This window comes from Barbus barbus (genome assembly GCF_936440315.1).
Source record: "Barbus barbus genome assembly, chromosome: 32".
Taxonomy (NCBI): Eukaryota; Metazoa; Chordata; class Actinopteri; order Cypriniformes; family Cyprinidae; genus Barbus; species Barbus barbus.
Window position 1 is genome coordinate 11,294,435 of NC_136760.1, and position 24,460 is coordinate 11,318,894.

Here is a 24,460-nt window from a genome sequence, read left to right on the forward strand (position 1 = left end):
ATTTGAATGTGGCAACATAATGTCGCGCCCTACAATATTTCAAATGAATAAATCTCTGACAGAAACCCCTCCCCTATCTGCCAATCACTGTGTGCATAGTTAGTAAGCATGCTGACATCATCCATAGGAACGAGGTCAACCCCACTCTTACTTTTAACTTAAGACTTCTCGCTGTTCCTTAGTAAATGTTTGTCTCAGCAGCTTTGTGAATAGGTTTTAAGAGAAAACTTTTTACTGCTATTTAGAAGAAATCTTTGTGGTAAGATAAAATGTTTTGTGAACATGCGCTCAGAAGTACAAACATTGTTATTATGTGTGTTTTCATTATAAAACTTAATGTTCAGTTCAGCTCATATTACCCTAATTTAAAGGAAAAGTTAAGATAAGATCATTTAAACTTTCCCAATTAAATTGTAATTAAATCTTTCTACAGTGTAATCATAACTTACTTGATTGTCTTTTAATTTTCAGCACATTTATTCAGCAGCCATGATTGATTTTGCCAGAGCCATCAAAAGGTTTTTAATTACATAGCCAAATCATGCTATGATTCCTTCTGCTTAGCTCAGATCCTCTCATTTTTTTTAGAAATGCACATATAACATTTGACTTGATGGCCTGGGTGAATGCTGCAATGTATGTTGTGTTCAGAGATAAATTTTTCATGCAATTTAAAAAAAGAAGAAAAAAATGTCAATTTGAGAGAAGCTAAACAAACAACAACAATAAAACAAATCAAAACCAAAAAAAAACATCATTCCCCCATCACAATTATTTTCCTTTGTGGACAAAATATCAATATCAGTGTCTACAGCAATGATTTCTTCATATGAGCTGCGTCAAGACCGAAAATACAATATTTTTATTTAATTTTTTTCAATGACTGGTAATTGGTTTGGTGCTAGACAAGATAATGGTGCCCCATTATTATAGAAAAATGTGCTGGTTTGCTGCTGCTTTATTTTGTGAGTGATTTAAAAGTGTAAAGACAGGAACCAAAGTCAATAAACAATGAAAAGATGTCCTCTTTTGTATGCTGCAATAGAAACAATATTAACAAGGGTAGGGTTCAATTACTTGTAGTCCAAACAATGTTTAAACCGAAGTAACCGAGACTCCAGTCAGTTCCAGTCATAGTCACTCTTGTTATTTCTTAAAAAAACAGAATGAGGAGGGGTTAGCTAACCATGCCTCGGAGTATAATTTAACAGATATAAATTAGTGCAATTAGCATATAGCAACAAGAGAATGCTACAAGAAGTCACACAGCCTGTTTAACTAGTCGAAAAAACTGCAAGTACAACTTGACTCAAGTAGCATTCTATTTACTAAAATTTGCAAAAACATTTGTTTAAAATTCTATTCCAAGTGCTCCACACATGAAAGTCCACTTTGCATTCCACTGCGCTGCTTTTCCATTGTTTTTTCTATGTAAACATGCGCTTGACAGGCGTATTTGACCGTAGCGTCTCGCGCAAGAAATAGCATTCTAAAACACGACATCCAAAGTAAAAGAAGTTTGACTTGTGCCTATATATATATAATGGAAATAAAGTTTAGAGTTAGGTGTAGGGAGGGCTTTGTTGTCCAAATATAAGGCAGCATCCATTTATTAATTTTAAGAAATATAATAATTTATACTCATCATATTATAACTGCATACTATTTTACAATGTACTACAATTATGAGGTGCAAATATTTGCCATTTTTACACAATGTAAACAACATCTACTATTTACACTTATTGCAAAGAAAATGCTGCTATTTTTAGGGTTAATAAAATCTATCGTTATTTGCACTTAATGTACTGTAAATAGCATATCTCTAATAATACTGCATTTCTATTTGCCCTTAGCAACTATTTCTAAGGAAATATGCTATTTCCTCTTAGTGTGAATAGCATCTAACAAATAGCAAAAATCGTGCAGCTGTAGGCTCAAACCCCCCACGACCATAACACTGTGTCTACACTGGATGCGACAAAGTAACTGACCGTTGTAAATTCATTTGTCCTTCATGTCACAAGTAGCAGACTCATTGCAGTTAAAGAAATAGAATAACAGGCCATCAGTGTACTGTCAGGGATTTGTCGTGTCACACTGCGCCACATCCAGTGCAGACAGAATCACTGTTTAGTATGGTTCTACTGATCATCCGCATTGTTTTGCACCACTCACGTCCAAAGTAAACAAAGTGTAAAATGGATAAGCAGTTTGGAGAATGGACAGATTTATTTTTTTTAAGTGCCTTATACTGGGAAGCGCTAAGGGAAGACCAGCATTCTTGGACCAGCTTTTCTGAAAAATTTCTGTCCAACAACAGACGAGTCATTTAGTGAGTTGATCTAATATGTCTAGCAACTAGTAACTGTTGAAATGTCAGATGTAACGTCTGACTGTGTTTATTCAGTCTATTGCTCCATGAACACTGCATTTTTTTTAAAATGATGTGTCCCTGAGTTGTCTATCGTTTCTAAAAGTGACAATGGATAGAAGACATTGGAGAAAAGAGAGGGAAAGGATCTCAAGCTGGGGACTTGAACTTGATTAATCTGAGGCATGTCAGTGCTATACTTTGTTGGAGTGCTGCCCACAAAGCTATGGCTTTAACTCTGAGCCTGTTCTGAGCTACGTGAGCTCAAGCGGTCTCTGTTTAGAGCTGATTGTAGATCATTTCTGATAGGTGGGACATGTTCTAGAGCTCCTTAGAGGAGTGTTACAACTCCTTTAATCACCCTAAAGGCTTTGAAGGGTTTTGAAGGGGTAAAAGGATGACTAAGAGTATGGAGAGATCACACATAAGTAAGAAAAAATGCTTCTCTTTGTCATTTGTCTCATTGCTTTTTATCATGGGGACTAGATTTTGATCCAAAATATTTCTGTGAACACCATTAGTCTCCTCTCAATTCTCTGAGAGTATTAAAAAGAAAAAATCAGATTTTTTTCCCGCCATAAGTACACTGTTAAAAATTTCCTGTAGAAATTACAGTAACTTACTGGCAGCAGTTTGCCAGTAACTTACTGTAAATTAAATTTACAGTAAATATACTGTATTAATATTTACAGTACCATTTAACTTGCTGTAAATATATTTACAGTATGTATGCTGTACTTTTACCGTTTTTACTGTAAAATATACAGTAATTATATTGTCTTTTCTCCAGTAACGTATTGCAATACAAGAAAAATATATCAAATTTAAATGATTTAAATGAAAATAAGCAATGACAACTGTGTAACTTTAATTTTTTTTAATTGTTCAATTGCAATCCTTGCAATAACATTTTCATATTTTCACAGATTCAGTAAAGACTCAAACAAAACATTGTTACAAACTATTATATATATTACATCCTATTCTAATGTATCCCAACAAGCACAACTTACTATGATAATAGTGTATAGCGACAAAAGTGAATCTTCAAAAAGACTCAAAACTTTTGTTACACACAAGAAGCATGGACTATATTTTTTCAAAGCTGCCTGCTGAAATCCACAAACTCCTAAACGAAAGAGGACACATGAGGGTTCAGGCCTTCTTCCCATTTCTTTTGCTGATCAGGAATTTTGCAGAGCACTTGCTGTTGACAGGATTGATCCTCACATTGAACCTTCACATAAAATAAGTAATTCATTAGACCATTTCATTTTCTTTGTAAATATTTTTTAAAGCATTAGTTCATCATTTACTCACCCTTTTGTTGTTACAAACCCATAAAACTCTGATTCATTTTCAGAAGTCTTATGTGTTTGTAACAACATGAGGGTGAGTAAATGACGACAGAAGTTTCAGTTTTGAGTGAACTATCCCTGAACTGTTTTAAGATATGAAAACTTAGAAAGATATGTTAAGGAGAGGAAAGTAAAATATATTGTTTTCTTCATTCAATGTAAACATAAAAAATAGACAAAAATAGACATGCTGATATTGGGTAATATGATATGTCACAATAATGAACATGCATGGTATTGTTATAGTGGGCCAAAAGTGGGCACTTCAAATTACTGTGAATAACTCTATTACAAATTTAGATTTTTAGGAGAATAAATTTTAAGATTACTTTTCCATCAACCAGTTAAAACACTGCCCCTCTTGACTGGTCTATCTCCCGGATCTATCTACTATCTACCGGTCTACTATAAGGTTAACTAATGGGTCTTTATTGTAAAGTGTTACCTATTGTTCTTTATAATTCTTTTGCACTTTAATCTGTTTATCAAGTTTAATAATTTTATAAAATGTTTACTTTATAATTTTTTTGTGTATTATTTTATTGTATTTAAAGATCAAAGTTATTTTTGTTATAAAAATTAATTGAACCTGTTATAGGAGGATAACACTTTTTTGTAACTTAATTCAATACCATGATGAAAGCTTCAGAATGAATTGTGATATGAGAATTTGAAATGTCACATTCCTAATGTTAATGTCAAATTTTAAAGCACTGCTTCTGGGCAAGTGTCCTACATGTGTTTGTTTGACGTTAATGTCAGCACGTTGTGAAGCATGATATAAGCACATTGTGAAACTCACACAAGATGTGACGGTCCTATATGCATTCTCATCACTTCTCAGCCGAGATTCACAGCAAGCTTGTCAGGCTTCACAATAAGCTGATATTTACATCAAGCGTGAACTCATGAACCCATGTTTGACAGTTGGCCAGAAGCAAAGGTTTATAATTTGAAATGTTTAAAATATTTGTATTTTTCTCACACATATCTATAGTTTTGCTTCGGAAGACATTGATTCATCCACTGGGGTCACATAGCGTTGTGATTTCTATGTGTGGTTTTTGAAGCATCAACTTAGAGGGACCAATTCACTTGCATTATATGGACTTACAGGGATGGATAATTTTTCTAAAAACCTCTGATTGTGTTCCACAGAATAATGAAAGCCATATACATCTGGGATGGCATGAGGGTGAGTAAGTGATGAGAGAATTAGCATTTTGAGCGAACAATCCCTTAAAAAGGAATAGTTCACTGAAATTTTTTAATTCTGTCATCCTTTATTTGCCCTCATGTCTTTCCAAACCTGTATGCACCTCCTTCTTCTGTGGAACACAAAATAAGATATTTTGAAGAATGTTGGTGACCAGTGTTGGCGTTTTGGTTCCTGTTAACCTCCATTATATGAAAAATAAAAAATAAAATACAATGAAAGTCAATGGGAACCGAAACTGTTTGGGCACCAGCATTCTTCAAAATATCTTAATTTTGCGTTAAACAGAAGAAGGAGGTGCATACAGGTTTGGAAAGACATGAGGGCGAGTAAATGATGGCAATTTTCATTTTTGGGTGGGCTTTTCCATTTAAGGGATTGTTCACTCAAAAATGCAAATTCTCTCATCACTTACTCACCCTCACGCCATCCCTGATGTACATGGCTTTCATTCTTCTTTTTCCCTTTAATGTTTACTTAACATTACAGCATATTGCAAGATGTACTTACATCTGAATAAACTCCAAAGTAATGGCTGCTTCCACTTGGTACTTGATGTTATGAACATAATAGCTCCCGAAGAGAAGAGCAAATGCAAGGGACATATCTGGTAGGTCAATCCCAGGAAAGAAGACTTTGCCTTCGATCGCCAGCATCCATTTTTTCTGCATAGAATTGAATCTCCTAAAAAATAATTAAATAAATAATAATAATTTATTATGTTCATGTTTATTTTTTTTTATTATTGTGTTATTTATAGCTTTGCAACAACATTTCACATTTGATTTTGGTGCCAGTAAAAATGTGTAGATGTTGGAGCCTTTCTCATTAGTTCAAAGAGATAGTTCACCCAAAAATTACAATTCTATTATCATTTACTTGTTATTATTGTTGAAATTTGTTATTCAAAACTTATTTGAGGAGATGTTAGGTAGAACGTTAGACATAGAGAGCCACGAATAAAGTGTGACAAAATGTTTATTTTTAAAAATCATCCCTTTAACATCACTAAATCATGTATTAAAAGATCTTACCAAGCATGATCAGCCTTGGAGTAAAAAGAAGTCAAAGCCTGGTCTTTGCATCTGCCAGAGTTGTTATGACCTACACACACACACACACACACACACACCGTTTTTTCTAAGTGTCAGTTATATAGCAATCATCAGTTGTCAGATATTTAAACGAAAAACACATACATCGGCTAAAAGGGACATCTAACCCTCTAATCCATCTAAAGCTTTCTGTGTTTGCGATAACATTACGTGTGCGACTGAAGAGCGGAGAGGCTATATATAGAACAACGCGCAAGCATACACGGAAACCTGAAAGTTCGCACTTTGACATGATTAATAAATGCATAATATCTCCAAAGAGACGCCACAGTATTTGAAGACGAACATTGCAGGTTTCATGCTAGCATTAAATGCATGCTGTACATTTATACACTTACATAAGCGTTACACAGTTGTACCATTGAAAGCTCAGTTTGTTGGCCAACAATTTCATACAAGTTCACATAAAAACTCACCTGCTACCGACGTGGTCAAAACCAAGACAGAGACCTTTTTTTTGTTCACACTTTCATGGTGAAACTTTCTACAAAAAAGGACAGAAAAGAAAAAGATTATTTACGCAAAGTTCTCTTCAATCTCAAATGAGTTTCCGCTCTCTAACGAACACCGTGAGGAAACTGCGCGTCGTGTTGTAGTCGGTGTTTTTATTATTATTATTTTAGTTTTCAATTAAACCAACAACTAACCCCAAAAAATTACACTGACATAAAACATGTAATGAAAAAGCAATAATATTGTACATACATTTGCAGCTGCGAGGTGTGTGCGTCGTCCTTTTTCTTCTTTCTCTGAGCAGAAGAAAAAGCCTTTCTGTCATTGGTCAGGTTTCGCGCTCATTTTTTTCACTGTATTTGGATTTACAGTAAATGAAAAATACTGTATTTTAATGGCGCCAAGAGGATATTTCCCATAATGCAACTTGAAAATACAGTAACATACTGTGTAACTGTTTTACAGTAAAGTACAGTTCATATTACAGTTGAATACTGTGTAATTTACAGAAATCGCTAACAGTGTACATTAGTTTTTGTTTGATTGTTGGATAAACATACACAAGTCCAGTGTGTGAAAAAGAACAGGACAGCCCTGATAATATTTTCACATACAGATACACGTATGATATTTGTCATACAGCTCATTTCTTAGATTTCTCTTATTAAAGAACTTTTTAAAATTTCTCTCGAGATGCATTACAATTAAACAGAGTAATAATGGACCATTCACATCTCTTTTTATTGTTAAAAAAACAAACTATATGCATCCATGTGTATATTTTTTGATCTTATGGTTTCATGCTCACTTAAAATGAGTAGATAGTTGAGAGAAGAAAATAAATAATTGGTGTGAAGGTAATGGGGTTGACAAATAATACAGGCAACACGGTATGCCAGAGCATGTGCGCTAATTGCTTCATAGTCCAGCATGCTATCTAAAGGGCATTTACACTGATTGGTGGAGTTGGTGATATGTGGTGACAGTGACTATTGCCAAAACTTCAAAGTTAGACAGAGGCTTGCAACTGAATAGTGAGGTCAAGAGGTAAAGAGTCTTCCAAGGTGAGTGTAGAATGACAAATAGCAGCCAGCAGTACAATGACACCGTGATCTCCAGTGATATAAGTGCTGTCAGAGTAAATGCATCTTATGAAGCTATTTCCTGATCTTGTTAACTTCTGGCTGGTTTGCTATTCCATGGCACAGTGTAGTTCAGGGGTACAGAGATGTAGGTCAGAGTTCACCTAACTTGAACTTTCGTACGCAGCTGAATGCAGAACTTTGTATTAGCTTGTTTTTCTGGTCTTCAGCATTCACATACAAACGAATTGCACATACTGAGCAACTTTAACAATAAAACAGACGACTCAACTGCAGAAATACAAGGTTGATTTTGTATGTTGTTTGTTTTAGATGGAGACAGATAGTTCAGTTGAAGATACTTTAGAGGCTAGTACTCCATCATCCACTGACGAATCTTTACTTGATCAGAAGGTAAGATCTTGTGTTATTGTCCTTTTTTATTGTCCTTACTTAAATACGAGACATTTTACAAAAACGTTTACAAAATGTTTGAAGACCCTTTCGATCCATACTTCATATTACTTTTTTGAGCATAATAATGCATTGTCTAGGTCCCTCTAGTTTCAGCAAATCATATTTTTTATCTGTAGATAAAAAGTTAAGTCATGTTTATCTTGATTAGCGCAATATCCGTTAACAAACCTTTTTTCTGACTAAGATGAAAGGTTGACGAGCTGTTTTTTTGGGCTATAACTAGTAGTAAAGAGGAGATGATCAGTTCACTTATCACTTGAACTGAGACCGCTACAGTGAATGCCACATTAAAGAGCATCAAAATATTTATTTTTTGTATTTCATGATAAAATTGACAAAATTTGAAAGCTGAGACTTTGTTTCATATTAAAAGTAACAAAGCACAAAGCTCATTGCAATTATTGAATGGCTCTCCGAGCATATGCTGCATTGTACGGTTTCTGCTCGTGACGATCCTGCCTGAAAAGATCATAAATATCACAGTACAAATCTGCAGTAATAATTCATTCACAGACATGAATCCTAAAAATGAATCATGTCCGAATAAATCATGTACACCTACCTTTGTCTAGGCATGAGATTACTCTCAGTTTTAATGTGTAATGCAAATGTGATGTTATATAAACTGAATTGTTTAATGCACCAACAGCAGAATCTACTCACCTAAAAACAAATGTGTGTATTGTCATATTTTTGCTATTAATAAATATGTTAGGCTAATAACTGATCATATATGACTAGGCTTATACATTTTTCATATTTCCATCTAAGCTTTGATACAAATCAACCCCTGTTCTGATTGGGCAAAAAAGATGCAGGTTTATCTTCTGTTATTTTCTAGGTTGCGCTGCTCCTGAATGAGGTTCAAGAACTGAGAAATGAGCTCAGAAGCAAAGACAGGATGATCGCTGAACTTTCCCAGCAGCTTGTACGTATTATAGTCTAAATATTTACTTAAGGGGAACTGATTTAACATCAACCAAAAATCACAATGAAACCAGTACTGAAGAAATCACTCAGAAAAATGCAGTACTGAGAAAAGTAAGAAAATGCTATATTATTAGCATGTTATTTCCGATAGATTACTGAGATGTGCTATGGTAAGTAAAGAACTTGTCAATGAGATTGTGAATGAGGTAGTAACAATACAATCGTGCTCCTACTATAAATTAATATGTCTTAAAACAGGCAGTGTTGAACTGATTATTAATTATAAAATCTAGCTCTTGCAGGCAGAAGCTGTATTTATTTATTTAAACAGTTTCTTATCAAAGCAACAAGAGTGAAAATATTATGTTAGGAAATTACATCGGCAGACTTGCAATGAAAAATTGTTGCCAAATGAGATTTTGTACATGAACTCCAAGCTCACATCCTTTCATAATCATTTAAATTTTTTCATAATTCATTATTTCTCTAGTTTCAATTTTTGTTTGTGTAAGAGTTTGTCTTTTATACTAATATATGTTATATGAAAAATTTAAGCTATGCTATAGAATATAGATTTTAAGTTATTAATTTTATGCATTGGGTCATTTTCATTAAACACATTTTTATTCTATTTAATTATATTTTTGTAATTTGTAATCAGTGATGATTCTCATTAGATTCTACCACATGTTGTATACTCCACAAATGTATCAATAATATATTAATAATATTTAAATAGTATATAATTTTTGGTTAAATATAATAGTTGTTATGATTGTCATATTGTTGCAATACAAAATAGCTTAACAGTGTTAAAACAGGATTCTTTTTTTTTTTTTGTATAGCGAAAGTTATTCATTTGATTTTGGTGTATTATTGTGTTGTGACCTATTGAGAGTTCCCTGGAAAAATCAAACAAATGTGGTGAGACCATTGTGTCATTTGTATGTTGTTAATTGTGCTGTTTTATGTGGCGGTACATGATCATTTTATTTTTAATTTTCATAGTCTTCTCCAGTTGAGGATATGCAGTGCCGCTGCTTGCAGGGCTCAGAGGCTAACAAGGAATCACCGGAGAACCAGCACAAGGATACTCAAACCTTGTGGAAGGCACATAATGTAAGTAGTATACATGCAGAGATAGAAAACATGATCAGGGCAGCTTTATCACTATAGTGGTGGGTATATTAGGTACATAGTTAGGGATAGCTACATTTACCCCTCAAATCACTTCTACCATAGTGTGTAAACTAATACATTGTGTTGTTTGTATCATGTATCAGTTTCATATTTATGGATGTTCTGAAATAGTAAATTTGCTCTTTAACTCACCTGATACACTATTGAACCTGTGATGCAGAGCACTTTGGTACAAGTCCTGTAAAAAGCAAGTCACAAAAGAGCTCAAAGACTTGTATGAGCAAACTAAAGTGGCATGGTTATGTATGTTTGCTGTTGTTAACACTATCTCTTAGGATTAAGGTAGGGTTTTGTAGGTAGTATGTTATTTACAAAGGTCTGACTCCCATGTTACACTGCAACACATAGGAACAGTTGCATTGTGTTTTGTGAATGGAAGACGGAAGATGTTTAGTATATATACATGTACAATTTGTCGAGTATATTGATGGTAGAGTTCCATATCGTAATGTAATTTATCTTGCTTAACAGATTATCTTAATGGCATAGTTCATCCAAAAATGAAAATTCTGTCATCATTTGCTCACCCTTATGTCTTTCAAAACCTGAATGTCTCTTCTTTGGAACGTGAAAGAAGGTATTTTGGGTGAACTATCCCTGTAAAGCTGAGGTTTGTGATTTCTGCATTTCTTATGGCAACAAATTACAATTTTTTTGTGTTATATTAGCAACTGACGAGTGACCAGTTGTGGGTTGTTGCATTCACCAGCATGGTTCTCCTGTCCTGAGTACAGTTTGTCAACTATATTAAAAAATTAATGCATGGAACAGTTTATAATTGCACTGTACCAAATTGTGTTTTAATAGAAAGGCCACAGGTATACCACCAATGGATGATGGAAAAGTGTTTGTCTCAACAGTTCTGAAGAAAGTTAGGCTGTAGTTCTGTTAGCAGAATTGTGTGAAGGAATTTATTACAGGCTCTGGAAGAAATCCTTCTAGTTAAATGGATCTCATCTGGTGGTTTGTGGTTCTGTACTGACTCGGTCATGGACAACGGGGAAATAGAGTGCAGTTATTCTTCAGAAAAGACCCCTCATAGAGGTCAGATCAAAGACTAAGGAAAATGTTTATGTCTGACAAAACTAAATAGCTCAAAGCAGCACAGTGATGAGTGTAATTGCATTTCCTGTGTGTTTATAAGGGTTGGTACTTTTCACAAAGAGGACATAAAATTGGGCCTGAAATTTTTTTTCTTAATGAATTAGCTTAACCTTCAGAAAATGTTCTTCCCTTTCAGTCGGTCACTCTGAATCAGGTCTGTGACCAATGATTTGAGATCCCAATTCGTCGGTCACCGACATGACGTCTCCGTCCCCTCCTACAGGAAACTGAGACTATTGTCAACCTCAGGTTCTCATTCTAAATACCTAGTGTTGTTTTATTGTTCATTCATTATAGGAGGGTTGTCATTTTTGAAACAAAATAAAACAAGTTTATTTTAAAATGATTTTGAAATTAGGTAAAATGAAAATTGCCAATCAGTGTGTACTACTGAGAGTAGTATTGCCACAAAATCAGAATTTCAATAGTTGGTAACAATGCCAGTAAAATGTAACTTTTCTTGGTACCATAGCATGACTAAGAGTAATCACTATTATTAATTGTCACTATTTCAGTCATTGCATTTTTGGATTTAGTTTTGTATTTGAATACAGTTGTCAGTCCTAAAATTTGCAGTGTACTTGGCAGATTATTATTATTTTTATTTATTATTATTATATATTTTTTTTTTATTTTGAACGGGTTACAGAAGGCATGCAAAGAGTGCCCACGTTATAATTACTGAACCTGTCAGTAACTTCTGTTTTTTCAGGATGAGCTCATTCTTAGTAAAACTCCCATTATTAAAATTAAATTAATAAAATAAATAAATAGGCCTACAAAAACAAAAAACAAACAAAAAAATCTGTGTACTATTTACATTGTGACAGTCACATGAGCTACATTCACTTCACTCATATTGGTGGCCACTACACCATGTTGCCTTCTTATTGAAAATGAATGACCATTTCACTTCATCGCTGCAGATCACTGTCAATGTGAACACACCATTAGAAGTTTCTCTACATGGTAAGTCAGTTGGATTCAGGGTGTTTTCTTGTGCGATATCAGGCATACTTGTGTTGAGAATGGAAATTTGGAAATTTGGAAGGTTGCCCATTTTGAAATAGTTCCCTTATTCCATCCCAGGCATCAATGAACAGCATGATGCGTATTGGACACAAAAATGACAAAATGCTATTCTGTGCACTTTTCAAGATTTTGGAATTTCTTGATTTATCAGAGTTTACCAGGTATGCAACGGGACAGTCAAACGGGACAGACTGGCACTAAGTCTGATACAGAAACTGTGTGTATCGTGTATGTGTGTGTTTGTGTGTATGGTGTTGGGATCAGCCTTTCTCTTTCTCTTCCTCTGTGCAGGGCATTTTGCTTGCCCCTATCCTCTCCTCTTGGCAACACTCACAGTGGGGGAGTGTGCGGCCATGTGCACCACGTCACCACAGACAGAGTGAGTCCTTAACCAAGTGAACCAGTCTGTGCACTAGCCCCAGAGCTTGCTGCATGTCCGCCTGCCTCTCCCTTGTGCCCCCTTGAGTCATGCACACAAATTCACCATCCAGTCACATTCCAGTGCAGAATCCCTCAACCGACATTCCTAGAAGATTAGAGCTGATTGTATTCAATAGAGCACCTCTTATGAGATATCTGGTTTTGTCATCTTTTTTCATTGAAAATATGCAGTTGTGAGTCAGACCTTTAGGGTGAAAGGAATGAATCGTTGACCCAAAAAGTGAAAACTTATCATTTACTCTCCCTTATGTCGTTCCAAATTTTTCTTTCAGTCATGCAATAGCTTTTTTGAGGAACTGCCCAAAACATTAACATTTATTAACTGAAAATGTTGCTCTCAAATCTTGTTCATGCAGTCGTTCATGAGACACAAGATATTTGATCATGAGACATGACAAAATGTAACTTGATGAAACTCACATTGAGATGTCAAGTTTGAATGTATGCAAATCGACTTGTGTTTCGAGAGCTACTGCAGATTTTCAGTGAATTTTCAGTAAGTAACCCTTCAATCTCTGTTCCTCATGTTGCATGGCTTCAGAAGAGTAGGGTCACATTGACTACTTTTATGATACTTTTATTGTGCTTCTTGGTATTTTGACAGCCTCAATGCTTTTATTATAAAGAAAGCAGCAACTTGGACATTCTGCTAAGCATCTGTTTTTGTGCTTCATGGAAAAAAATAAATGATATGGAGGCATTTCTTTTATTTATTTTTTTGGAACAGCATGAGGATGAGTAAAGGATTAGCTGTGTAGTAACCCATCATACAGTAGCTGCCATCATATTTATAGAAACAAATTATCTAATAAACAAGATTTGTCTGAAAAGGCCCTCCACAGAAAACTTTTTGGTGAAAGTGCATGTGACCTATGGTGAAGCCAGAACGACTGCTAACACTTTCAGAAGGCAGCTGTGGGAGACCATGGTATTAGGAAAGAGAGCTTCTAGTACATTACAGGACTGCTTTTGATCTGGCAATGTGGGATCTCTCAGAGAACGGCAACAACCCTCTGACTTTAAGACACGCATGCAGTCACATATTCAGTCTCTGTCTTTGGTAGTGTGCTTAGATTGAGCTGTCCAGACAGAATCTAAATTCTGCCTGTTTTTAGTTGAGCATGGACCTGAATGCATTTTTTTTTGCTTTCTTTCATGTCATGTGAAACACAAAACCTTGATCACTGTCATGGCTGAATACGCTGTTCAGTTTTTGCTATTCTTTTTTTTATATATATATATATTGTTATAGTAAAAAGCTTGCCTTAGTGTTGTTTGTCTTGTGTGCTGAGGTCACTTCCTGTTCTGCTTCTGTCATCTGTGTTTAAATCTTTCATTGACTGATTTTTGCTTATTGTTTCTCTCCCTCTGCCTCTCCCAAACTCTGGCAAAAGGAGTGGAGCATCTAGTTCATTACTTCAGAGACACTGCGTGGTATAGTACTGCCTGTCTTTTCTTTAAAACACCCTCTCAACTCCTTCATCTTTTATTTCTGTTTGCATGGTCACTTCCTCTGTACAGTGAGGACAGCCCATCTGCATCATTCAGGTTCACAATACTTTCATTCTTTCTTTAAACCTATCTCTGTCTTTCATTCTATTGAACTCTATTTTTTTCAAGTCTCTGTCTTTATTCTCTCTTATCTGTTTGACCAACCCCTATAGTTCTGTGAAATCTGTGTATTGGAAGTTTACATGGTTACTTCCGGAGTTGGAGTCAAGACCAGTACAAGACCCCCAAGATCCAGACCAATATTAGAGTGCCTAGCCTTAGCCTCTTTGTTTGTACATAGGCTTTAGTATGTAACATTTGCAGGTATAAAGATAGTTACTTAAAGGTAAGCCTACAGTACGGACTTATTGAGAGCATCTACAATAAAACAATATTATTATACATTTGCTGTTATAGAAATGTAAAATATAGCAAATCTTACAATCATAAATATATAAACTAAATATTATATATATTTTATATAGTAACATTTTTATATTTTAAAGATGCATTTTAGATTCCTTAACCCTAAACATGACTATTTTTAAAGATACTATAAAAAGAATATACTGTGCAAAATATAATTTGGCAGAAAAAGGTATAACGACATTTTTGTTTCAGTATACCATGAAATATATTTTTGAGCTTGTATTCCTACTCATTGCAAATATTCTTGAGGCATAAAATTCTGAATTTGTAAAGAGCGTGGGATTTGATGATTACATCGTTACTGAGGATGGAGACAAAGAACGTTATTCATTTGCAGGACCTTTTCATTTGTTGACATGACATGGTTAGATTCAGATGGTAAATATCATATATTATGTTGGGTGTCCATTTTATAGATAATCACCATGTTTAGAATGAAACCATCATATTTAAAACATGATATTAATCATATCATATAATAAAATATAATTTGTTGTTACAACTGTAAATCCATATTCAATTATTATGGGATCTCCTTTAATGCTTTCAGAATCCTTACTTTTTCAAATTATTTTGTTTCTGTATTTTAAAATATATATTTTTATATTAACATTTTAATGACAGACTTGTATGATTTATTTTCACACAAAATCTGTTGCTCCATTAATGTTCAATACAAATATATACACATATATATATATATATATATATATATATATATATATATATATATATATATATATATATATATATATATATATTTTTTTTTTTTTTTTTATCAATTATACATTTTAGGCACAGTGAATAGCACGTTTTTTCTTAAAGGTGCAATAGGTGATTGTCTTCAGAAACATTTTTTGTTATGCTGCTTGCAAGTCCCCCCCACCCCCACATACAAATACACAGTTCAGTCTAGGGCTGCATGGTATACCAACATTAATTACGAATTGGGATATTGCTTAGTGTGATATTCAAATCACAAAGGCCAGGATATAAAACATCAGTTGCGTGTTTTGAAGCGTGGACGCGCACAAGTTGCAATAACAGTGAGGGTCTCAGACCAACAGTTCATTATTGAAAGGCTCAGTCCGCATTATTAATGAGTAGAAACTTGCTCACTTCACTGCGCTGTGTTCTGTATGTGATTGCATGCACCAGAAAATTCAGATGTTACGAAAACTGTTTCAGGTAATTTGCACTGCGCTTGGTAGATTGTGTTGGTTGATATGTAAATGAGATGTTGCGTCTGTGTTTTTTAATTTGCACATTGTTAGTAAATCACCCACAGAAATTTCCACGCCCATCGGCGCTGTTTTGTAATTGTGCTCTAGCGCTAATTTGCCCTGTTTAGTAAAACTGGCCCTATGTCTGTGTATACGTTTGATTGCCTGTGCAATCATAAGTAAATGTAAGTGTGGTAATACTAGACCCCCAAGACTGAAACTAATACCAGATTCCCTAAAGCCTGAGGTAAGCTTTGATTTTTCATCTGCTGTGTCATGCACAGTCAAGCATTTTACTTTACTAAACCGAACATGAACTTATGCAGACATGTGACATGCAGAGGACAGTACTGAGTTGCTTTATACCAGGGGTGGGCAATTCTGCCACTGTACATTGTCCTGCAGAGTATAGCTTAATTCGTAATCAAACACACCTGAAACATCTAAACAAAGTCTTCAGGATTATTTGAATTGTACAGGCAGGTGTGTTTGATAAAGAATGGAGCTAAACTCTGCAGGACAGTGGCCCTTAAGGACCAGAGCTGCCCATCTTTGATTTATACTTTCAAACTCGTTTCTTCAAAGTTGAACAAATCAAGGTACCTTCTGACCTCCTTGCATGTCCATTTTTGTTGTTTTCTAACTTCATCCCATTGTTTTTATTTCCGTATTCTTTTTCGAGTAGCTTTAAAAGAAATGGCCCAATTTTTTGCTGTAGTGAAATTCACAGCATGCACACTGTGCGGGATGTAGTTCCTAAATAATAAATATGTAGTTCCTAAATAATCAATATTGGGCTTAACTGTTGGTCAGATCAAGGTCTGTATGCCCAAGAACCGGACTGTCCATTTTAAATGGAGAAATGGAGAAAATGCATTTCAACATAGATGTATCATGAATGCATACATCCATTTTCAACACTGCACCTCAGACTATCAGACCAAGACATCAAGTGATGAGACAAAGGCCCAATCCGAGGCTGTATTTATGTGGTCCCGAGAGCTCTCAAGCTCAAGACCATAAGACCAAGGCTTCAGCTCCGGTTTTTACACCCTTAGCCCTTTTTTTGTTGGACTTTTGTGTAATTAGGAATGCAAAATATATTGGTACTGAAAAGTGTGGAAAATGTAAAATGTAAAAAATATGATACCGGCATTGTGAAAATACTGGAAGATCAGTCAGTGCGACATTCAGTGAGCCAGCTGAGTGATGAGAATTGGTAGACAAAACAAAAGATGTTGATTTCAATATCTTTGCTCTCAACTCACTAAAAAAGCAGCACTATAGCAAAAGCAGCACTGAAGCAAAATATAAAATTACTTGGCATTCAGAGAAAACAAAATGTTAACCTACAAACCAGCCTCCTAACAATTCCTCAAAACATGCCAAGAGGCAACTCATCAAACCCTGCAAACCAACTGTCCTGTGCTAATCCCGAATTAAATCCTGGACTTTAGCCACTGACAAGTTTGAAAAATAAAATTTTCAAAACATTTTTTAATGTTTTGAAAAAAATTCATTTTCAAATTCACTTTTTCATTTTTCATTCACTAGTTCTTCACTATATGTGCTGATGTGCCCTGTTGACGCCACTGGTACAAAAATCAAACAAAATACTGTGCTTGGATTTCTAATTTGAAGTGCTAATTGTTAAAATGCTTACAAAACAAGCAAAAAACTTTTGTAGGACAGTAATTTTCTATTTCATCTTACTAGTCATCTAAGATTGCCTAGTGTATTGTACTAATTTATTTTATTTTAAGGTTTTGGCTTTTTTCTTTTTCTTTCTTTCTTTCTTTCTTTCTTTCTTTCTTTCTTTCTTTCTTTCTTTTCGTTTCCCTTGACTTACTGCCTTTAGAAAAATACATTATTGTAATTCAGATAATTATTTGAAATGCTGGATGAATCTGGAGGTGGTAGGTTATCCTTATTACAATGCATATTTGGAGTCAATGTAGGTATATGGAAATCAAATGAAACTGCAGCACCTCTGGCATCATCTATAGTTTCGAGTGATGCATTTCATGGAAACAACAAAAAAGGTTCTCCAACTGGCAGAGAGTCATTTGTGGAGAGCTGGGGGATCTTCGTATTGTGGCAAACTTCTGACAGTTCTCTTCATTTCACTCACGGATTTGTGTACACTTGTGTAGTGTGTAATATTATTTTTTCTCTGCACGGTCTCTGTTCTTTCTTTTCTTCTTTTCAGTATTTGTCTGTCTACGTTTTCCCTCCCTCCATAGCTTCTTTCTGATCCAGAACTCTGTCACCTTTTCTCAGCTGACATATTTTAATTCTTGGTGAGCTGTTATAAATTATGTATGAACAGCTGAGCGCCCCAAGCACCTCCGCTAAGACTTTCTCTGAAGTTTTGACAGGGTTGTAGGTGTTCTCAGGTTAGCCCAATTGAGACTTCACCTCTCTAGGCAAAACCCTCACTGCACTGTCTCAACCATTCTAAATGTACTGTAGAAAAAACTTAAAAGGATTGTATTTTTGAGAAGAGGTCTGGGGCCTGGAAATGGCACAAAACACAGAGATAGGCTCAGTCAATAAAAAAAAGCATACAACACTGCATTGTATGGAGGATGGTATCCATTAGAGGGTGCTGTGGACCAGGAAATGAAGTAGCATTTGTGAAGTAGAGGAGATGATGGAGGTTGACATTGGGCATTTTTTTTAGACCAATAATGTACATTTTGTCATTATTTACTCACTCTCATGTTGTTCGTATATGATAGCTTTGTGTGAACAAATTATTCTTTCGAATCAGGCCATTTCTATGGATTAGTTAATCTTAAATGTTAGTAATTAACTATTACACATGCTAGCATGAAACTAGTGTGAACAAAAGTATATGCAATCTTTTAACTCCCACCATGCTTTCAGTCTTTCAGTCTAATCCTGGTAACTTTTGCATGGTATTCATGTGGAGATAACATAAAGGGACATTGGTGACTATTCCTAAAGTTCTGTTTACATGGACTAAATACCACCCACTGGAAATCATCCAACGAAACAGCAGAGCAGACATCAAAGACTCAGCTAACAATAGTACTCTACTCCAGCACCTTGGTGTCCTGCATACCACAGAGCCTTGCATCATATGGAGTAATTCACTTTGTGTGGATAGGTTGGCTTCTCTATTAATATCATGTGTATTTCTTGTGATCTTGAATTTGAAATATTAAAAGCAGGCTTATTAAAATTTGTCTATGTACCATCCTTAGAAAGCCCCTGTGTCCTACTTTCGATGTTTTGCTTTGTGACAATACTAGCTTCTCTATTTTAGATGCTTTTTGGTGCCAGTACTAAGTTGTTAACTTGAATTGTGTACTTTTGTCAGTCTGAGAGTGCGCTTGAGTGCATGTGCTGCTTTGACAGTGACCTCACCACCTCACGTGTAAGTCTGCATTATTGCTAATGAGTGTGGAGAGGCTGAGTTCCACTTTGCCAAGAACTGTAAGGATCAAAGCCCTCTCAGACAGCTTGTCGTGTTTGGATGCTTCACTCTGTCTCACTCCAGTCTGAGTTAACATCCAGAGCAGGTTCATCTGATGTTGTGTGGCTGCTTCTGCAGATAGTGTCTCTTAGAGCACAACCGATATATCGGTTTTACCGATTAATCGATACTTATAGTTGCTTTTTTCTACTGTTTTTTTTTTTTATCAATGTTAATGGTTTTTCTTTATAATAATTTTTAGCCCTCTTTAAATCCTGTTCATTGGCACTGGATTCAACCTCTGTGGGTGAAATAAAACTAATTACAAACTCTGCATTGAGTTGTGATACATGTCTATGCTTTGTAAACAAAAAGAGGGGAATTAAAATGTCAGCAGAGAAAATGCCAAGGTATGTATACAGCAAGCCTTGCCAGTACATATGGAACAATAAATCAATAATCTAAGAGAATTAAAAGGATTAATTTCACTCAGAAATTAATATTCCGTCATCATTTACTGTTATGTAGTTTTCTTTCTTCTGTGGAACACATACACACAAACAAATGTTTTTGTTGAATGTTGATCTGAGATTTTTTTTTTTTTTGGTCAAATGTAATTATCAGTCATTTAAGCTACAATATGAAATATATAACATCTCTGTATGGAGACGAGACTAATTTCAGTCAGAACTACTACTGAGTGTTGTAATGTCTGTCCTTTATTAACTATTATTTAATTAATTAATAGTTAATAATGTCCTTAGTAATTAATTAATAATTACTAAACATTCTCATGGTTAAAGCTTTACTTTTTATTTTTTTAATAAAGTTCAATATCATTTTTCATTAAGTGGAAAGCTTTTGTTCATATTATTGATTGTTTAATTTTGCAATTTTAGTTAATGGTATCAGGCAAAATAGGTTGTCCTCCTAATATCTTGTATATCCAATACTTTTTTAAAAACTTTTTTTTTTTTTTAAACAGATCAATTCTAGTAATTGAAGTATCACCCTAATATGATCATTCTGAAATTAGAGCAAACAAATGTTCAGTAATTGCTACTTATCTTTTTTTCTCTCCAATAGCTTCAAATACTACAGACCCCCAGATTCTTACCCAACAAGCTCCACAACCATGAAGGACTGTCAAGTTCAACCTCTTGTGACAGTGTGGATGCCGAGCCTGGTCACGACCCACTGATGCCCCAGTCCTGCTCCCCAAACCTACAAAGTCCCATCACTGTCGAGTCTACCCCAAACTGTACTATACCAACAATAACTATATCTGCTGATAGCTCTGCTGCCAGAACTTTTCAGAGCTCTGATCCTGCTGAGCTTGGCCTCATGAGCAGCCAGGTTAAAATCAATGAGCCAGCAATCCCACCAGCTTCTGCCAGCTTTTGCTGCAAGCTAGAGAAAAGTATACAAAAACTTCCTTTGAGAAGAAGCAATTTTTCAACCCCACGGCCACCCACTTCTATTAAGAGAACTTCGACACTCATCAAGCCCCAGGAAGTGCAACGGGTCAGTGTGTTCCCCGGAGCCCTAGATAGGTTTGGAGCCACAGGTCTATCCAGAACAAGACATCAAGCTTTATCAGCTGCCGGACTGCTTTGCATCAACCCAGCCCGACAAACTACCATGCATAGCACCACTGCACCAATATTTAACCAACAAAATCAAGGGTGCAGACAGCCTTTATTGCTCAGAAACATAGAAAGCAGTTTGCCCAGAGCCAGTGCCCCCCTCCAGCCTAAACATTCCCGCCTTCCTAAGCCAAAGACAATTTCTTCTCAACCAAACCCTAAGGCTCAACAAGGTCAAACAACAACCTTCCCCACTCTGCCTTCTCGTATGCTTCCACAATTCTAGATTAGCTAAGCAGGGCTTTGGACATCCCACCAGAGTATAGAAAAGCTGCTTCTTAAGGCCCTGCTCGTAAGGCACCATTTAAGTGTCCTGGCAGTTATGCTTACTATGTACAAAACATGACTTAATGCACTAAGTTTTAAGAGACACTATTGTCAACCTTGTACCTATGCACCTTGCATAAGATATTGCTCCTCATTAGCAAGACGACACGTCTTTAGGATAACGACCAAAAGCAAGTAGTGTTGTTATTGCTCCCACGTGAGTTTTTTGTATTGGTCTCATTGATTCTGTTGAGAGACTTGCTTTTTCCTTTCTTAACTACCACCACGGTATGTGCACCGTGTGGGCCATGATGAAGGGGTGCCCACTGAGATTTTCAGAGGAGCAGTCTCTTCCAATTGCTTCTCTACCCATCTCCCTTTGTACCTTTGTTATTTGCCACTAGCATGAAGATTGTGTCCTGCTGGAATTGGCCTCCCACCACCGTACCTAATGAGAGCAAGTTCTGGAAGCCAAGTCAATCTTAACCGCAGAATGAGTTGTAAAGCCGTGAACATAATGTAAAATGTTAAGGAAAAAAAAGGTACATTAGCCTATACAGTGACTTTGAAATGCAAGGTTACTTTACAATTACAGTCATTTCACCAAGTAGGACATGTTTTTGATTATTGGTCCTGGACCACATTCCTCCGATTTAAGGGATAGGAACATGGTCCTCGAATCTGATTGGCTGATAAGAGTGTGATAGTAGTCCAAGAGTCCAACTTAACTCCAACAGCCGTTTCACTGTTTGTATCACTCCATTTGCCGAAGTTGCCATATTTTTCACAGTGAGTGTCATGGCGGATGCTCCAAATCTGGTTGTGGCTACAAGGGATACAGCTCCGACCGGAAACTAACAATGAAATTAAATTTTCTACCTATTTGTGTTATTAATGTCTACACCTACCCCGACCCTAAACATGACATCTCTCTCAATCTCTCTTTCTTACCCCTTACAATAATGCAAAAATAGTAATTATTGTTGTACAGTGTAACAAAAATTACACTATATTTATGTGCGCATGCCCATTAGCCACAGTTGTCTCCCTTCTAGCCTTAACACCCAAATCCACTATAATGAAAACAATTATACTGTTTTGTGTCACATAATGTAGTTTTAATAGTTTTTTAGGCAAGAATGTATTTGTTTGGACGTCAAATATGCGGTTGATAATAAAGATAACATCTATTTAAAGATTTGTTTCAACGTTTTAGAAGATGTGAGCTCCAGGGCGTGAGTGGCCATTCTGCGCTCATAAACCCCCTGATACCCCTTTTCCACCAAGGCAGTTAAAGTGCTGGGTCGGAGCCAGAGCCTAGTTTCAAACCGGTTCTTTGTTTTTCGACACCCAAAGCACCAGCTCCGAACCAGGAAAAGCGATTCGTAAGTAGCACCAAAACATTGCTGGGCTAGAAGGAAGAACCGCTTGCGTCTGGAGCTGGGGGCGGGGTTACCGTGACCAACAAGACAAACAGAAACTTGGACCGCCATATTTGAAATAGCAGCTAAACGCTAACACGCTTGATTCGCCGTGTTTGGATGCCGATGTAGGTTCGCAAAGCCATGAACATCAATAGTAATGCAACGTCCGCCATTGCTGATAGTTTGTTTAGGCTTGTTCGGGATGGATCGGCGCTGCGCGGACCATTCGTTGCGAGGCATATCGGGGTGCTGCGGGAGTGACTGGAAAGCAGACTGCTCTTTATGCTTTTGGATCGCTCTCGCTGTGCTTTAGTGTGTTGTGTGCTTTAGTATGTTGTGTGCCGATCGATCGATCTGCATGGTGCTCATGCACCTCGAACAAGCCCGTTGTGTCGTGCTACCGAACCGAAACATGAAACGTATTCAGTGACGTAAGACCTGGCTCTGTATTGGCTCTCTAGTTTGTGGAAAAGCAATCGGTTCTTAAAGGGCTCGCCAGTCGAACCAACTAAGAACCAGCTATAGCACTGGCTCTGAACTAGCACCTGGAACTGCTTTGGTGGAAAAGGGGTATGAGAGCGCCTCACCTTGGCCAAATCTTCTGGAATTTGCTGCAGGCTCTGATCTCTCTATAGTGGTTAAACATGAGATATAATTTGTTTTGGGTAAATCTAACGGGCAGTTTTTGGTCTTATTAATCTCTTATTTGTTCTAAAGCAAATAGTTTTGGCTGAGGGCAAAGTCTCATCACATTATATTTGTAACTTCAATACTTTATATCAGAGCGTGGCCTTTGTACTTTTGACTGAATTGCCTAGCAGCTTTTGATTACTTTGTTGTTGTTTATTAAATATTATTACATTCTAAATAATATTTTATATAAATAATAGTGTAACGCAGTTCGTAGATTCGGGAAGAAGGAGGCGGGAACCGGCAAACATTTAAAGATTTAATAACCAAAATAAACAAACGTAAAAGTACAGCGGCAGCCCCTCACGGACGACTGCCGCACACAAAACATAAAATAATATCCAGGCCTGGTCCTCTCTCGTCTTCCACTGTCGTCACTCCTCCTTTTATCCTTCCGGAGCTCCTCCGTGGGACTCGAGACCGGTGAGTGTCGCTCATTATCATTAACTCCACTGGCCTCGCTCCGTTCCCACGGCTCTCGGCCCCGCCCCACTCACCACATACCCCCATCGCCCCTCGCAGGCCGGGGGGTACCCTCGAGACTGCGCTCTACTTAAATTTAAAAAGATTATTTAATTTAAAAAGATTATTTAATTTAAAAAGACATAAATGTAAGTTAAATGCAGCTCATGGCGGAAGGAAGTAGTTCTGCACAAAAGAGGACTTTTAAAGACACTCCATTGTTGTTCCTAATTTATTTACACACTCGTGCCATTGAACTGTTGTATAAACGCAATGTCACATTTGTAGATGTGATATATGGATGTATATCGGCACGCTGTGATTACCCACAGCCGAATCACAGCCATGCCGATATACAGCCATATATCACGTCTACGAGTGTGATATTGCTTATATATAGAAAACAGTCATGTCCTACTTGGTATAGTCAAGGTGAACTATGCTTGATTGTGACTCACAGGAATCAAGGAATGCTTTGTGCATGTTTGCATTTTGGCAAAACAAAACAGTGATTCAAGAGCAGTGCCTGATTGCAAATCACAGAACAAGGAACTTGATAATTTATTATGAGGTGCAGCTCTTACTAGCTGGCCTAAACTCGCTC

General features: G+C 36.2%; 1 protein-coding gene across 1 annotated transcript in view; it reads left to right on the forward strand.

Annotated features, from left to right (window-relative positions):
- Window positions 1-22,472, forward strand: part of ccser2b (coiled-coil serine-rich protein 2b) — a 91,787-nt gene extending 69,315 nt beyond the window's left edge. Inside the window, exons 7-10 of the mRNA XM_079389121.1 lie at window positions 7,932-8,012; window positions 8,917-9,003; window positions 10,014-10,124; window positions 20,454-22,472. Of these exons, the coding sequence (XP_079245247.1) occupies window positions 7,932-8,012; window positions 8,917-9,003; window positions 10,014-10,124; window positions 20,454-21,239 (1,065 nt within the window). The 3' untranslated portion in view covers window positions 21,240-22,472. The remainder of the gene's footprint in view (window positions 1-7,931; window positions 8,013-8,916; window positions 9,004-10,013; window positions 10,125-20,453) is intronic.
- The last annotated feature ends 1,988 nt before the right edge of the window (window positions 22,473-24,460 follow it).